General features: G+C 32.6%; 2 protein-coding genes and 1 pseudogene across 2 annotated transcripts; 1 reads left to right on the plus strand and 2 right to left on the minus strand.

The window, feature by feature from the left end:
• Positions 1-3,184: 3,184 nt before the first annotated feature.
• LOC112769375 (multiple organellar RNA editing factor 8, chloroplastic/mitochondrial) lies at positions 3,185-5,742 on the minus strand. The gene is made up of 4 exons (XM_025813884.3): positions 5,182-5,742; positions 4,572-4,669; positions 4,410-4,475; positions 3,185-4,181 (listed from the first exon to the last, which is right to left on the minus strand). Exons 1-4 carry the CDS (start codon positions 5,571-5,573, stop codon positions 3,412-3,414), a joined length of 1,326 nt encoding a protein of 441 aa, XP_025669669.1. The 5' UTR covers positions 5,574-5,742; the 3' UTR covers positions 3,185-3,411.
• Positions 5,743-10,700: 4,958 nt separating this feature from the next.
• LOC140181334 (phospholipase D alpha 1-like) lies at positions 10,701-11,171 on the plus strand. The gene has a single exon (XM_072224873.1). The coding sequence runs from the start codon at positions 10,701-10,703 to the stop codon at positions 11,169-11,171; it is 471 nt and encodes a 156-aa protein (XP_072080974.1).
• Positions 11,172-13,010: 1,839 nt separating this feature from the next.
• Positions 13,011-16,259, minus strand: LOC112769840 (chaperone protein dnaJ A6-like; annotated as a pseudogene).
• Between the last annotated feature and the right edge of the window lie 1,331 nt (positions 16,260-17,590).

Raw genomic sequence — 17,590 nt, forward strand, 5'->3', positions numbered from 1 at the left:
CATTGTTGAAAGTTGCGTATGTCACCGAGAGTGATTAAGGTTCACCCCTAAATACTTGCCCTGGACGAATCTGATGGAGGAGACTCCAGTGAAAATCTCTTTTCTTGTGGCTGAAACATTCTTGGAGTATAGCGCTTTAGAAACACACAATCTATCTTAAATAAAATTTTCTCACACATACATTTAAAATTTTTTCAAATTCAATTGCATTTTCGTCATACAATATTATAAATTTTCAAATAAATGATTGTATCTAGCCTTCAAAAATTGGGAACTTCAATTCCATTACATGCAGGTCCATTAGAAAGTAGAACAATAAGAAAAATAAGACTAAAGTAAGACTATTACGTAATAATTCCTTCGGCCAAATTAAAAAAATCCGAAGTTATCTTCAAGACAATTCTTCTTTATCTATGTTGCAGCACAAGAATAATCTCTACAGATAGTCACACACCTCAGGCAGTGTATGTGTTCCTACCAACTGAGTCTTTGAATTTGTTTGTCTATATTAGGTGTGATTGAAATTTAAATTCAAATATAAATTTAAATAATTAAATATAAATATTTAATTTTTAAAATAATTAAATAATTTTAATCTTAAAATAGTATATTTTTATTTTTCTATAATTAAACTAAAATGAGTTGTACTCTTTTTAAAATTAAATTAAATTAAATTTTTAATTAAATTAAATAACTTTAATCTTAAGAAATAATATAATCTTTTAAATATAAATTTTGAATATTTCAAACAATTAAACAACTCTCACCTTAAAAGATATTTTCTTTTTAAAATTAATTACAAAATTATTTTATTCTTTTTATATTTAAATTAAATAAATTTAATATTAAAAGATATTTTAACTTTTTAAATTAATAATAAAAAATATTTTTTATTTTTTAGTTTTTTATTTTTATTATAATTGAGTAATAATTTAATATTTTTTTAAAGATATATTTTTTATTATATAAAAGAATTTTATATCTGGAGTACATTATGTTCTCTTGGAATACATTATGTCAAGACAAATGAATAATTTAATATTAATTCAAAAATAAAATTAATTTAAATTAAAACAATAAAATGAAAAGATTGTACTAAACAAAACTTTGATGCTTCTTTCTTTTTCTTCATGATCCAGAGTACTAAAACTAAACTCCATGTATATACGTTTTATCTTTCTTATAATTAAAGAGTACTAAAATTTCATGTTCTTTAGAGTATCAAATCACGTGTTAAGAAAGAGTTTTTGAAGTTAGTTTATACTTATTAAAATTAAAAAAATTATTATAACTTCGAATATTAATTAATATTTAAATTTAATTCTTACATTAATGTTTATTGTAATATTTTTAAATTTTAAAAGCTATTTTATTAAATACATTTCTTGTTACTTATACTTATTAAAAATTATTTTTAATTTAATTACCAAACATAAATATTATCATTTTTTAAAAAAATTAACTTTTAAAAATTAATTTTTATAAACTACTCTTAAAAAATAAAAATCTTACTAAATTAAGCCTCAACATCAATTTTACTTACCATCAAAGATTATATTAATATTTAAATATATTAATTATTTATGTCAAATTTAATCATAAAATATTAAACTCATTTAAAATATTAAAGATTAAATTAGAATTTAACATTTTTTCAGTTCAATTACATTTTTGTCGTACAATATTATAAGTTTGCAAACAAATGATTGTATCTAGTCTTCAAAAACTGTGAACTTCAATTCCTTACATTTACGTATAGGTTCATTAGAAAGTAGAGCAATAAGTGAAATAAGACTACTACATAATAATTCCTTTAGCCAAATCAAATAAATCTAAAATGGTCTTCAAGACAATTCTTCTTTAACTACATTGCAGTATAAAAATAATCTCTCCGGATCATCACACCTCAAGCAGTGTATGTATTCCCACCAGCTGGACCTCCAAGTTTGTTTGTCTAGATTAAGTGTGATTGAAATTTAAATTTAAATAATTAAATATAAATATTTAATTTTTAAAATAATTAAACAACTCTAATTTTAAAATAGTATATTTTTATTTTCTATAATTAACCTAGAATGAGTTGTGTTCTTTTTAAAATTAAATTAAATTAAATTTTTAATTAAATTAAATAACTTTAATTTTAAAAAATAATATAATCTTTTAAATATAAATTTTGAATCTTTCAAATAATTAAATAACTCTTATTTTAAAAGAATATTATCATTTTAAAATTATTTTACCTTTTTTATAATTAAGTTAAAATTTTAATTAAAATTAAATAAATTTAAAATTAAAAGATATTTTAGTTTTTAAAATTAATAATAAAAAATATTTTTTTTTTAATTTTTAATTTTTGTTTTTATTTTTGTTATGATTTAGTAATAATTTAATATCAACTCAAAAATATATTCAAATTAAAACAATAAAATAAAAAAATTGTAAGTAAACAAAATTTTGATGTTTTTTTTTTTTTCTTTTCTCGGGAGTACTAAAACTTCGTATATAGATATTTTCTCTTTCTTAGGATGAAAGAGTACTAAAATTTCATATTAAGTTGGACTACCAAATCACATACTAAGCAAAAACTTTTCAAGTTAGCTTATATTTATCAAAATTAAAAAAATTATTATAACTTCATACATTAATTAATATTTAAATTTAATTCTTATATTAATATTTATTATAATATTTTTAAATTTTAAAAATTATTTTACTAAATACCTTCTTATTATTTATGCTTATTAAAAATTATTTTTAATTTAATTTATCAAACATAAATACTATAATTTTTAAAAAAAACTAACCTTTAAAAACTAAATTTTATAAACTACTCTTAAAAAGTAAAAATTTATTTAAAAACTTTACTAAATCAATTTTCCTTGCAATCAAACTTTATGTTAACTTTTAAATATATTAATTATTCAGGTCAAATTCAACCAAAAAACATTGAACTCATTTAAAACATTAAATGGTAAATTAGAATTTGACTTACGTTAAAATCCCAAATAATACTTTATCCCAATCTTATATTTCAATTATGTTATAAATAACCAATAATCTTAAATAGTTTTTCACTTCTCAAATACACAAACCATTCGGAGAGATTTAACATTATAAAATTATTTTCTCCCATATATATTGAAATTTTTTTCCAGTTAAATTGCATTTTTGTCAGACAATATTATTAAGTTTGCAAACAAATGATTATATCTAACCTTCAAAAATTGTGAACTTCAATTCCATGACATGCAGGTTCATTAGAAAGTAGAGCAATAAGTGAAGTAAGACTAAAAGTAAGAATACTATATAATAATTCCTTCAACCAAATTAAATAAACCCAAAGTTGTCTCCAGGACAATTCTTCTTTATCTACATTGTAGCACAAGAATAATCTCTGCAGATCATCACACCTCAGGTAGTGTATGTGTTCCCACCAACTGGGCCTCCAAAATCCCTATTTGGAACGTCTCTAGGCTGGTAGTCCCTGTTGGGAGCATTGTTCGACCATCCTGCGTTTGGTGGAACTCCGCCCATGTTCTGATTTGGTGGAACTCCGCCCATGTTCTGGTTTGGAGGCACTCCTCCTCCCATGTTGCCGCCATAGTTATTCTGTGGCACACCTCCCATTTGACCATAGCCACTGTTTGGAGGAGCAGCCCCCGTGTTAGGAGGTGGGTTGCGGGGAGGATAGGCACCTGGTGCATTCTGAGGATGGTATCCGCCAGCATTTTGAGGTGCATATCCACCTGCATTTTGAGGAGAATATCCACCTGGGCCGCCAGGAGGAGCATATCCACCTTGGTTGTTGGGAGTATATCCACCTGGGCCGCCAGGAGGAGTGTATCCACCTGGGCCGCCAGGAGGAGTGTATCCACCTGGGCCGCCAGGAGGTGCATATCCGCCTTGGTTGTTGGGAGGGTATGCACCTGGGTTATTGGGTGGTGCACCACTCATGTTAGGACCAGGACCAGCACCAGCACCAGGATTTGGCACGGGAGGCCTACCCTGCATGTCTCGGTTCACCACATTTTCCCTCCTCCTATCAAAGTTTCTTGACCTGTCAGCATTCCGAGGCCTGTCATTGCGCCTGTTCCTTTCATTTGCTCTGGCATTGTTTCTAACCCACTCCTCGTGATACTTGGGATCATATGGTACAGCTTGTCCATTGATGAAGGGTTCACCTGGTGAAGGAACCAAAAAATCCATAATGCATTAGCCAATAGCCAATAGCCAATAGCCAACTCCATAAAAATTAGGCATCATGACATACCATGTTAAAAAGCCTAAGAATTGTTTATCACGATTTTCCAGTTGGGGGAGTACATGAATTAAGAGAAAGAAACATAACACGTGCACACGAGTGTATACACAAACAAACATGAGCAAGGTGACAAAACAAGGGACTTTACCTCCGTAATCTTTTTCCTTGACATTCAAATACGAGTCAGGAAGTACCCAACGAACTCTAGGCAACTCTGCAATTTCAACCAAAAAACAAAAATCAAAACTTATTAGCAAAGACAACATAAATAGAAACCAGAAAAAGAGAGTTGGGAAGCATATTTATTAACCTTTGATTTTGTATGAAAGTTCTTCGGATACAAGTGCCCCAAAAGCAAAGTAGTGCCTAGTTGAAACCGAATATATCTTCATCCTTGCTTCTTCTTCACTGCACCCCAAAAAAATAAAAAATAAAAAAAATACCAAATGATCAGAGCTAAGACCGCAAAAACATTTTATACAACCATTACAATAATAATCATAAGAATCCTCATCTCAAATAGCAGCAGACACACAGTTCCAAATTTTAACAGAACACAAATAGCGATCTAGCACTGCCCTTCTTCAGAGCTCAATAAAAAAAAAGTCCAATTATGAGTTCATTTATTTAGTGTTCTACTTTTTTTATGAACTACTAATATCAGGATACGAGCACATTCCCTAACTTCCTTGAAATAATTGTTCTTCAACCCTAAGAACAAATAGCTAGTTTTTGTTGCAGCCTTTCAATGTATTAAAAGTAAAAAAAATATATTTTTTTCATTTTACATATCTCTTAATTACAGAAGGTAAACAACAGTAATTGAATAACAGCATATCGAATTACATAGAAGAACACTGCAAAAAGTTAGAACCACAAAAAAATGAAACCTAACTAAGACTTAGGTTTCTGATGATCACCTTCCAATGACTTGAGCTAGGGTTTTGATATAAGAATCAATGATCTCATCTCGGGTTGGGTCTCCTTCAGGCTTCTCCATGACGACGAGCCAGTGCTCGAAGTCGCAACCGTCGAGGAGGATAGTTTCCTTCGGTGGACGGTTGGACCAGTTGGGGTTAGGGTCGTTAAGCGAGGAGGTGGAGGCGCGGGTGGAGAAGAGGGAGGAAGAGGAACGAGGAGGATGGAGGAGGCTGCGGAGGGTGGGGTAGGCGACGGAGGCAAGAGGGCGGAGGCGGCGGAGGAAGGAACCAGCAGCGAGGGGGGTGGAGGTAGAGGAAGAGAGTGACCGAGAGATGAAAGGGGTTAGGGTTAGGGATTTGGGGATGATTCGAGAGAAGATCTGAGTCGCCATCGTTTCGAGGAAGAAGAAGAAGAAAAAGTTTCGGAGCTCAGAGTTGAGAGTGAGTCTGGAAAAGGGGTTTAGGGTTTTGTTGATATAAGCTGAGGAGTGAGGGGGATTGGGTTTTCTGTTGTTCCGGAATAGTCCTTTTGTGTCTTTTAACAAAATTGCATGTGAAATATAAAATATCTACATGCTAACCTTTTGCGGAATATATGGTATTTTCCAACATTTTTCTTTTTCATTTTTGTGTATTAAATATCATTATCTTTTCTTGTATGAGAGAGACTTTTTTGGGTTTTTTTTAAATAAATAATATAATTATTTTATTCACTAAAATATATAATTTGTAACCTATTTACCAATTTATATAATTTTAGGTTGTTATCAATAAGACAATACAATATAATTTTTATATGATTAGGTTGTTTAATTTAGATTATTATTTTTTAAATTTTAGATTATTTTATTTAAGTATTTTTTTATTTTAAATTATTTACTTAGGTTGTTATTTTTTAAATTTTAAGTTATTTGTTTATAAATTAAAATTTTTGAAAAAATTAATTTAAATTTATTTTAATTCAAATTTATTCCTAAGCTAATAAATTCGGATCCGACTCCTCTAAAGTTGTCCCGTCACTTTAGAGAAAAAAGTACGCTATTAATTACCATTGGACTAAGATAATGGAGTTTACAGATAATAAATGTTACAAATTCAAAGGTGATTAAAGTATCACTTTACCACTTTACTAACATTGTCACTTTAGAGGATCTTTTTCCAATAAATTCACACAAGGAATAAGTATTATTTTGGTCCCTAAAGTTTAGGGTCAAAATCAAAATCGTCCTCAATATTTCATTTGATATTAAAATCATCCTTTTAAATAAAATATTTTTGTAAATGACAAAAATACCCCTTATCCCCCCAACCTTTCACTCTTCCTCTTCTTCTTCCATTATCAAAACTTTAACAAAACTACTTCTTCTTCTATTAACCAAATTCAGAACCATCAACAAAATTTAGAACTAAAATTCTCTTCTTCTTCCATTAACAAAATTCAGATTTAATTACAAGAATAAAAAATCTCCAAATTCTTCTCTAATTAAAAAAAAAAAACAAAAAATGGGATGCATCATTAAAACTTTTTTCAAAAAGGTAATTAATCAAAAACACTCTAATTATAACGGTGCAATATCTCAATTCACAAGAGATGCAACTAATAAAAAACGTAATTAATCAAAAAAGGAAACAAAACAGAGCAACAAACGTTAATTGAAGAAGGACGAGTCATGAAACCAACGTTGTCGCTGAAGGAGGAAGACATGCATGCTGCTGCCGGTGTTGAGTCATCGGCGCCAATCACTGTTGTGCGGAGCTCTTGTGGAGCCTCAACTCGAAGCGGAGACTCAACCCGGAGAAGTTATAACGGTTCGGATCTGTCTGCAAGAACTGAACGGGAGTGGAACTGAAAACGGAAAGGAGGGGAGGAAGCTTTCATCGGTGACGGTGGAGGTTCTGGCGAGGATGAGTCAGGTAGTCATGAGTCGTCGCAATTGTCTGTCATCACTACAAGAAAAAACGTATTTTTCGACGCAAAAAATCGACGGCTATTTCTTCCGTCGATATTTTTCGACAGCTTGCTGTCGATATTTTAAAGGAAAGATAATTAAAAATAAACTAATAAAATCGACAGCCTGACCGTCGATTTTTTTATGTTGCATTAAACCCTCCTTTAACTATCGTCATAGTGTCGACGAATTAGGAGGTGGAAATACTTTTATTCTAAAATCGACGGACTTGACGTCTATTTTTATGTTTAAAATATCGACAAATTTCTCGTCGATAAATTTAAACGATTTAGATTACTTTCTAAAATCAAATGAATGGTGTGGATTAAATGAATAAAATAGACACAAATACCGTTGCTTTTTTTCAAATTAAAATGACAACCATACCGTCGATTTTTATTTGCTAAAAATACCATCCCGCGCCCACTTCCCACCTTCAAGTCCAGAAACACCATTTTCCCCCAAATTCCTCGCCAACCCTCATTTTATCCTTTTCTTTTCTGCAATCCTCACCAATCCGCCACCAAGTTCAGAAACAACCCTCATTCTCTTCTGCCGGCGTCACGGTTGTGCCGCCGTCACTCTGTTTGCTCGCGCCGCTGTCGCGCTCTGTTGCTGCCGTGCCGCTGTCGCTCCCACTGTCGCTACTCTTGCTTGCGCCGCCTGTCGCTCCACTGCTGCCGCGCCGCCGTCGCTCCTTCTCTCTGTTGCCGCCGTGGCTCCTCCTACTTTGGTCCTTCTCCGTTCTCTCTTAATCGATCTTGCAAGAACCAGGTATCGTTTTCAAAGCTAACTTCAGTTTCAATTGGAAATCCCCTATTTCAGGTGTAAACTATGACCTAATTGTGTCCAAATTCGTGATGTTACCGGGATTATTATTGGTATCGTTGCTGCAATTTAGTTTTCAATGTTTCTAAATAAGTTTTGTTGAGAGTTGGATCGGCTTGGCTGGTATTGTTGAAATTATATAATCGGTCAGAAACTGAGAGCAATGACCTCTTCCAATTGTATGAGCACCTGAAAAAAACAAAATTTGTCTTAGATTAGTTGATTTTATGTCTAATATGTTATTTCACTCGGAAATGAAAAACAAAATATTTTAGGTCTGCTCCGGCGAAGAGTTGGGTGAAGGGAGAGAATGAAAAAGAAGAAGAAGAAGAAGAAAAAGGAAAAAGAGAAAGTGGAGGTGGTGAGAGGGCAGAGTTTGAAGTCGTTAATGGAGGAAGAAAAGAGAATAATAAAAACAGAACAAGATAATTACAATAAAAAGAACAAGAACAAGAAGTTGTTGGTGATGAGATACGAGGGTGCAGCTGATTGGATTTCATCGGATATTGCTAAAGAGACATGGATTGTTGGTGGCTTAAGAGAAACATTATTAAAGGCTCGAAGCTGCAAGAGATGATCCATCACCATCATCATCATGCTATTGCCATTGCTTCCAGGACTCTTTTCATTTTTCAATTTTTTTTTCTTTTTGAAATGATTATATATGTTTTAATTGTTAGCAATATATTAAATAGCGTTTGTATGTATGAATTTTATTTTAGCAAAGTACTTTAATGTGGTGGAGTGAAAACTAAGTGGGATTCTAATAATGAGTTAGTGTCCATAACCATAAGTCCCAGTTTTTAGATTCGGATGTATGCTTTAATTTGTTTAATCTATGGATATATCTGTACAGCTTTTTCATCATACAAATACCTTCTCTTTTCTCTTCTCATCTCATCTCAAAGGAAGTTACACCTGCATTTGAAATAATAGAATTCTATTATACTAATGAAGCATGGTGGCCTTATTCCTTTAAATACAATTCATGTTCATGTGTTGTGATATAATAATATTAAAATGTGAGTTTTTACATTGCATCGACGCATTTGTAGCAGAACCATAGCATTTTTAATTTGTGACTTTATTAGTACTTGACTTTCTTGCATTTACCTTAGTAAAATATGGGTCCATGGGACTGAAATTCAGGTTGTGTGCTTTGTTGTTAAGATTCCTGTCAATAAAAAGAACAAGAAAGAAAAGTACCAAGAGGAATTGGAGGAGCACATTATATCACTGATTTCTTCATTATTTGGTGAGCAGGCAAGTGAGGTTTCTATGGAGTTCACTTAGGATGTTTGATATAGGAGTGAATAGCTTTTACATTTTTCATGTAATTTATCTAAGGTTTTGAAATCTGTAATGGTCAAATTACACCATTGTCTTGTTGTTTTGCAATGCCTGTGCATTATGCATTTTTCCTTGACATGATCAATGTAAAAAAGAAGGAGGAGTGTTATCAGATCAATTGTTTAATTGATAGTTTAATTTTTAATCTTCCTCAATTGCATTATTTGACTTGTGTAGAAGTTTCCAGTCTTACTGAATGAGATAAGGCCTAGTTAATTGTTGAATGTCCCACTCCCGCATTGTTGCCTTAGTATTGTAGTCTGTTCCATGTTATTTGCAATTTTGCATATTAAATAGACACCATATTTTTACATTTTTAGTAGAACAGTTAATTTCATACATGCATGTTATATGTATACTGGACTTTGCCTTTTATGATATTGAACTTTCAATACTCTCTTAACTTGCATGGATCCCGTCGCTACACGTGGGAACAGACTTACCACCGTTGCCGTTGATTCGCCTCTGCTTTCAACAATCATTCCATTGGTCTCGGTAACACCGTAAGTATTCTCTCTTTACTCTCTCTGCATAATTTATACTATCAAAATTTACCTATTCATTGAGCTATATATGCTGCTATGCTGTTTCAAAACATGTTAAGACATTCAAGTCCTGCTCTCCTAACAATTTAGTCTTTAGAATTGTCTGGTAAATAGTCATAACATTGATGAGATTCTGTGACTAAACCTGCGCTAGACTCCATGTCTCTCTGCTTCAAATTGCATGAGTATCTGTCTCCTGTGGCTACTTGCCATCATCAGAATATGTCACATGAAGCTTTATTATATATAAGAAAAGAAATTGGGAGTAAAATCTGCTTCCATCCCCTCTAATCCTAGTTTTATGTCAGTTGTCACTGCTTTGCTTGACAGAGCACAAAACGCTGCCAAACATGCAGATGGTGGCTGAGTCTATAATCCTATTCTACCCAAGCCTGCCTGCAAAAGGGGTTTTAACAAATTAAAAGTACCGGTAGTGCTGCTGTTTAATTTTCACTATTGCAGGTTTTGATTTGCGTCTGCTTTTCTCTTGTGTCATACACTTTGGCTTATTGAAAAAGAAACACAAAAGCAAAAAGCAAAACGAAAATCAGGTTCTCATTACATGAAGGCCCAAACTGCTGGTCGATTTATGATTTATGTGCATTCCAAGATGATGATAGGTAAGTTTGGAACTAACTCGGAATATTTTCTTTATATAATCTAATCTTTTAAATGAAGTTGAGAAGGATATCCATTGACCAACTTTTTATCTGCCCTCAGCTCTCTTTAAATTTTATTTTTATCTCACAATAACTTTAAAGTTGTAATATATGTTTGAAATTGAAGATAGATTTTGATATGCCCTGCTACGACCAAGTGATAAGTATTATTCTTTTGTTTTTGGGCAATGGATGATGAATACATAATCATTGGATCTGCTAATATCAACGAGAGATCAATGAATGGTGGAAGAGACACTGAAATTGCTATGGGAGCTTATCAACCCTCCTATTTGGCAACCAATAAAAATGGTGCAAGGGGCCAGATCCATCGCTTTCGCTTGTCCTTGTGGTACGAGCATCTTGGCATATATGAAGAAACTTTCCTCAACCCTGAACTTGAAGGTTGTATTAAGAGGGTCCATCAGCTTGCTCAAAACAATTGGAACAGATATACAGGACAACCATTATGCACTTGTGGCCACCTCCTGCGCTATCCCATTGAAATTTCTCTTGATGGAAGTATCACACATGATCCTGAAATATTCCCCGACACCCATGCAAGAATTCGAGGTAGTCAACACTTAGATAGTTGGGTGGTTCGTAATATAAGGTGGGTGCGGGCACAAAAGCTGAGTTTAGTATTCTGTATTAGATAGTGGTTGAATATTTTGTATTATTAGTGGATTGCAATTTAAATGAATATAAGCCTAGGTTTAGTTATTTATCTTGTCTTGAGTTTTTTATGTTAGAAGATTATTTAATATTTTGATAAGTTTGTAGACTCATTATCTAATATTTACTATAAATTTTATTTTTATATTTAAAAGTTTATTTGTTTTGTTATTTATACTCTATATAAATTTTATTTCTATATTTATTTGTATTAATTGTTTACTATTTTTCAAATAGAAAAAATAATTAAAACATATCTATTAAAATCGACGGAATGGTTGTCGCTTTTTAATTTTAAAATAGACAAGAAAAATTAAATATAGACAAAAGAGTTGTCGCTATCTAAATAATAAAATCGACGGCAACTGTGTCGATTTTATTGGATCCAATATCGACGGTAATCTTGTCGATTTTAGTAAGCATATTATAAACGAAAACGTTGTCGATTTTATTGAATCAAATATTGACAAAAGTGGCGTCGATTTTATATAATAATATCGACGGCAATGCTGTCGATTTTAGTAAGAATGTAAAATTTTCAAACTCATATTATAGACAGTAAAAATCGACAAGCTTTATAGCGACCACCTCCGCCGTTCATTTTGACGTCAAAATTTAATATTATCGACGGCTAAGCCGTCGATTTTAACAATGTTTCTTGTAGTGCGTCTTCACCGTTGCTTCAGTCGCGAGTCACGGGTCACAGTGGAGGTTCCGGTGAGGACTAGCGAATGCTTTCCTTCATGATCGCCGTTCAGCGAGAGAGATCGAGAGTTGTGTTCATGTTCTCTGCTTGAAGTGGGTTTCTCGAGATAGAGAGGGTTTGGGGTTCATGTGGCGTGTAGATCTGGAACCTCTGGAAAGAAGGAAATGAAAAAGAGAAGACTTGTTTTTCAGATATGGGGGGTTCATGTTCTCTGCTTGAAGAGTGAAAGGTTGGGGATAAGGGTATTTTGGTCATTTACAAAAATATTTTATTCAAAAGGATGATTTTAACATCAAATAAAACGTTGGGGACGATTTTAAATTGAAAATAACGTTGGGGACATTTTGATTTTCACCTTAAACTTTAGGGACCAAAATAATACTTATCCCTTCACATAATTATTATGATTTATAACTAAGTGTAGATTAGTTTTCACGTAATAACATAATAATTGGGTTGTTATAATTTTAAATTTTTAAATACTTTTTAAATAAAATCATTCCTAATCTAACAATATTCTTACGTTAATTTAAAAAGTGATATCTTGCGTAAATTTGTTTATACTTTTTAAATAAAATCATTCCTAATCTAACAATTTTCTTCCGTTAATTTCTACTGATATCTTTATTTAGTTTAATAAATAAATCATTTCTAATCTAACAAGTTTCTTGCGTTAGTTTTATATTTGTCAATTATAAATTGTTATAGGATAATGAATATAAATCAAATTTGTTGATTAATTTTAAAATTTTATTTATTAATTATAACTTATTATTTTTTTAAGTTGTTACTTTTTAAATTTTAAATACGCTTTTTAGATTGTTAGGTATTTAATTGTTAATATTGCTAGATAATTTAAAAAACTGCCGTTTATAAATTGTAAGTTATTTGAGTTAATAGTCAAAATCGTCTTTAAAAGATACCTCGATCTCCATTTTCGTCTCCGAAAGATAAAATTAATCAAATTCGTCCCCAAAAGATAACCAATCTAGTCGCATTAGTCCTTCCGTCATCTCATGTGCTGAAGTGGCTAAGGCTTGTTGACTTGACCTGTTAACTGCCAACGTGACACTCGCTTAGTGTACCCTCTTATTGCTGATAAGATAAGTTTCTTACATCAATTTAAATCAGTCCCTAAGTTCATGAACCTAATCCCAAATTGCACTCGAGGCATGAATTGCTTATCATCATCATCATCATCATCATATGCCTCGTGGTAGTGATGTTGCTGGTTTCTTCTCATCTCATCTTTCATGTTGACATGATGTAATGTGGTCTCCTCACATTCATCCAGCTCCATATCTGTCAATTGAATTTTTGAGGTAATATCGTCTCTAATAATTGGCATTGGTCGGGAAAAAGGAACCCTGAGTCTGGAAAATCCACATTGAACTTGATGTAAAGACAACCCTTCATGAACGGCCTATTGTGATGTGGCATTCCCTCATCATTTATGACTTTTTGTTGGCCTACATTGTAGATTTTATAAGTTATTTTTTAATCAAAACTACATTCTATAATTCTTTATCACATAGAGCTTTACGCTTAAGTCGTAAAGTAGAGGTGACAAGGTATTACGGTATCTAAAAAAAAAGATACGTACATAAATATAGTTGAAAGAAGTCATATCTAGGAGCCTTGAAGAGTTAGCTAAACAAAAACGATAAACAGAAAATCGTATCACACTCGCATGGATATTCGTAAAACGGATAGGTAAGATCAAAAGAAAGCTGAAAACATATATACATATCAGAGTTCCAAAACACAGATATCAAACTCCAGACTCGACCTGCGAAGCTAAGGTTGGCCAGAGTATATATATATATATATATATATATATATATATATATATATATATATATACAACCCGAAATAAAACTCAAACTACAAAATAAACACCTGTATCTCCAAGTCAACCTCTAAGAGGGACAAAACACAAAATATACATGCGAAGATTCTATAAACATATATACATAGCCTAAAACAAAGTATAACAGTCCAAAAGATAGTTCTTCACTTGTAAGGAGGGTTTCCAGACGCTCAACGAGGTGTCTCTCGATCTGCATCTGAAAAATAATAAAATATATATGGAATGAGAACCGGAGGTTCTCAGTATGGTAAAGGTGCCCACATAGTTAATATAAAAGGCCCCGGAAAAGCCAGAAGCATTCCTAGAACTCCGACACTCAGATTTCAGCTTAAAGACCCAACTAAACCATAAATTAGGTAAGTTATCTAAAGTATTCGAGTTCTAAATCTAACTTTAACTTAACACTTCACTTTTTGTCTCCTTCAACCCTCCGAATCACCGGTGGAACAACCCTCATTCATCCCTCCTCCAAGAGAGGGTTCTCATAGGCATACACATACAAATCAAACAAAGAAAACACAGATAGAGATACAATTACAGCAAGTAGAACAAGTAGCAGATAAGCATAATTAAGCAATTAAGCAAACCAAAACAATTCACACCCAAGCAAAACATACAAATGCACATGATGTATGCCTGTCCTATGGCTGATGAGTCTCATCTGTCGGTTATACAGCCAACCCGACATGTCCTGGTAGTTAACCATTGGACAGTCCCTCTGTGTGCGCATCCCCAAGCTCAAAAATAATATCCATGGAGTCAAACTCCAAGCTCAATAATATAATATTCCATGGAGTCAAACTCCAAACTCAAATATAATATTCAATATATATATATATATATATATATATATATATATATATATATATATATATATATATGCATGCCCATGGGAGAACCCGGGGGGTTAAATTGCCCGGTCACATCTTACGACAAAGGGTCAACAAATAGTCTCAATATCATCATCATTCATCAAGAATTCATACTCAAAACTTAATTCATACTCTTCTAAATAAATTAAACTCAAAACGTAATTGTTTTCTTAATAACTCAAAATCAAATCATAAAATTCTTTAACCCAAATATTTCTAAATAACCACTTCAAACAAAACCTCCAATTTCCATAAAAACTTCGGCAGCACCTCCTCTAAAACTCGAACTTTTGCCATCCTTCAAGGATCCCAACCACCAAACTAAACACCTCTCAGTCATTCAAATCATTTCCAGTATCAAATTATTTCAAAACCAAACTAATTCCAATATTAAATATTTTCTAAAAAAAAAATCAACCAATTCTAATAACAAACCATTCACAAAATCAAATCACGCATCATATACCATTTTCACAATCCATCAATAATTCATTCAGTTCATTCCTATCTTAAGGTCTTCTAGCCTAAGTTTTCACGTGACGTTAAGCATTAACTACGAAAAACCAAAACCATACCTTTGCCGATTCTCCTCTAAGCTCATAACACCTCAAAAATCTCTCATTTCACAAGCTCCAAGCCTCTAAACGTCAATTTTTCAAACTTAATTACTCGTATTTTGTTCCAAACCGCCCAATTGAACTCCAAATTAACCAGAACACAATTTATTTCATACAATATCACTATAATCATCATAGAGTTCACTAAGTCAATGATTCACAAGGGTTTAATAGTTTCTTACCTTACCTACGGATCTATTGGACAAAATCCAGTGATTATCCGCTGCTAGAGTTCACCTAAACCATCAAAATCATTCAATTCCTCAATATCCAAACCCTAAAATCACGAAATTGGGGAGAGAGAGAACTGGAAAAAATTCCAATTTCTTACCACTTTGTTCCAATAGAATTAAAGAGAATTCCGAGATGAACACGTGACTACTGACGGCTCGTCAATCGGACCTTCGGATCGAAAGTTACGTGAAATTAAAATTAAGATGAGGGTTTTGGCGTTGAAGCTCTCCTCCTCTCATTCAACGCATCTCTTGGGTCAAAATTAAAGAGAAGGCTTCGTATGATATTTTATGGGTTGGGCTTTGGGCTGGTTTAGGTCCAGTCCAACCAGTTCGGCCCGTTGGCCCAGTTTTTGGGCCAATTTCTTTAAAATTAGTGTCAAAATTCTTATTTTTAATATTTCTACTCCTCTAAATTATAAAAATTAATTTTCCTAATTTCTGTAAATAATAATTAATTTATTGACTAATTATTTATTAATTTTTGCGGAATTTACACATTCATAGAATAAATTCTAGTGAAGCACAATCCCAAAATTATCTATAGATAGTACCTGGTTTGATGACTTCTCCAAGGTTTGACTTGATCAATAGTTGTCTCCCATCAAGATAGGTGACAACAAACTGGAAGCCATAAAGAGCCTCAGTCAAGTTGAGATTGTGCTCAATATAGAGGTCATCATGCTCTTGTTTGAATCGTAGGTGCTCCTTCACTTGTAAGACAAAAACAATATCTCCTGTGATTGTGTCAAGCTGCAAAAGGTCCGCATGCATTAATTTAAGAAACACCCATGGAGTGGACTATGATGATTAACTTCAGCCAATCTTACAAAGAATTAACATAGTAGACAACCAATAGGAGTAGCATCATGGAGTCCATGAATTCGGAGATAAATCTGCATTGGGGGAATAGCTGAAACAACGGACACATGAAGGAATATCGAGTCGAAGATGATGCAATGGGATGAAGCAGTAGTGTCGAAGAGGAAAAAGGAAGCACTGCCACAACCGAGTGGATTGCCGTGTGTGGTGGTGAAATAGGACTGGATCAGAAGCGTGAGAACTATGACAAAATCTATGGTGAGAAGCGGTGTTGATGATAGACTTTGTTCTACTTTGGGCGATGGCTACGATGCAGATGACATCGATGCGCAGGTGATGGCGGCGTTGAAGGCATAGGCAATGACGCGGACGACAGCAGGGACAACCTGGGAACATGGAATCTGCTATGGAGGTGAGGTTCAATTCCTTTGGATTTGGGATTAGGGTTCATGGACTTAGAGACTGATTTGAATTGATCTAATAAACTTATTTTATCAGCAATAAGAATGTACACCAAGCGAGTGTCACACTGGCAGTTAACAGGCCAAATCAGTGAGCGTTAGCCACCTCAGCATAGGAGATAATGAAAGGACTAACGCGACCAGGTTGGTTATCTTTCGGGGGAGAATTTGATTAATTTTATCTTTCGGAGACGAAAATAGAGATCGAGATATCTTTTAGGGATGATTTTGACTATAAACTCTAAGTTATTTGCTTAGGTTGTTATATATTTTAAATTTTTAAATACTTTTTAAATAAAATCATTCCTAATCTAACAATATTAAATAAAATCATTCATAGTCTAACAATATTCTTATGTTAATTTAAAAAATGATATTTTGCGTAAATTTATTTATACTTTTTAAATAAAATTAGTTTTATATTTGTCAATTATAAATTATTATAGGATAATGAATAAATCAAATTCGTTGATTATGACACCTTTTTTAAAAATTTGTTGATTCTTTTTATTTGAACGTTATGTTTGAAACTTTGAATATTTGGGACAAGTTACCTAAATAAAATAATTAGAATCCATATTTACCAGATTACAACTTTGTAAAAGAGCATACTCGTATGCAACTTTTTTATTCTATATAAATCACTATCAGGGGTAGCAGTTTCCAAACTTAACGTAGTTTGCTAGAGGCAGCCGCGGTTTACGTGGAAAAGCGAGTTGGGCAAAAACCGCTAGAGACTATAGCAGTTTCTGAAGGAGATGCTAAACAACATAAACCGTTACTGACTATAGCGGTTTGTAAGGAAACAATGGGTAGTGTAAT

Source organism: Arachis hypogaea, chromosome 18, assembly GCF_003086295.3.
Source record: "Arachis hypogaea cultivar Tifrunner chromosome 18, arahy.Tifrunner.gnm2.J5K5, whole genome shotgun sequence".
Taxonomy (NCBI): Eukaryota; Viridiplantae; Streptophyta; class Magnoliopsida; order Fabales; family Fabaceae; genus Arachis; species Arachis hypogaea.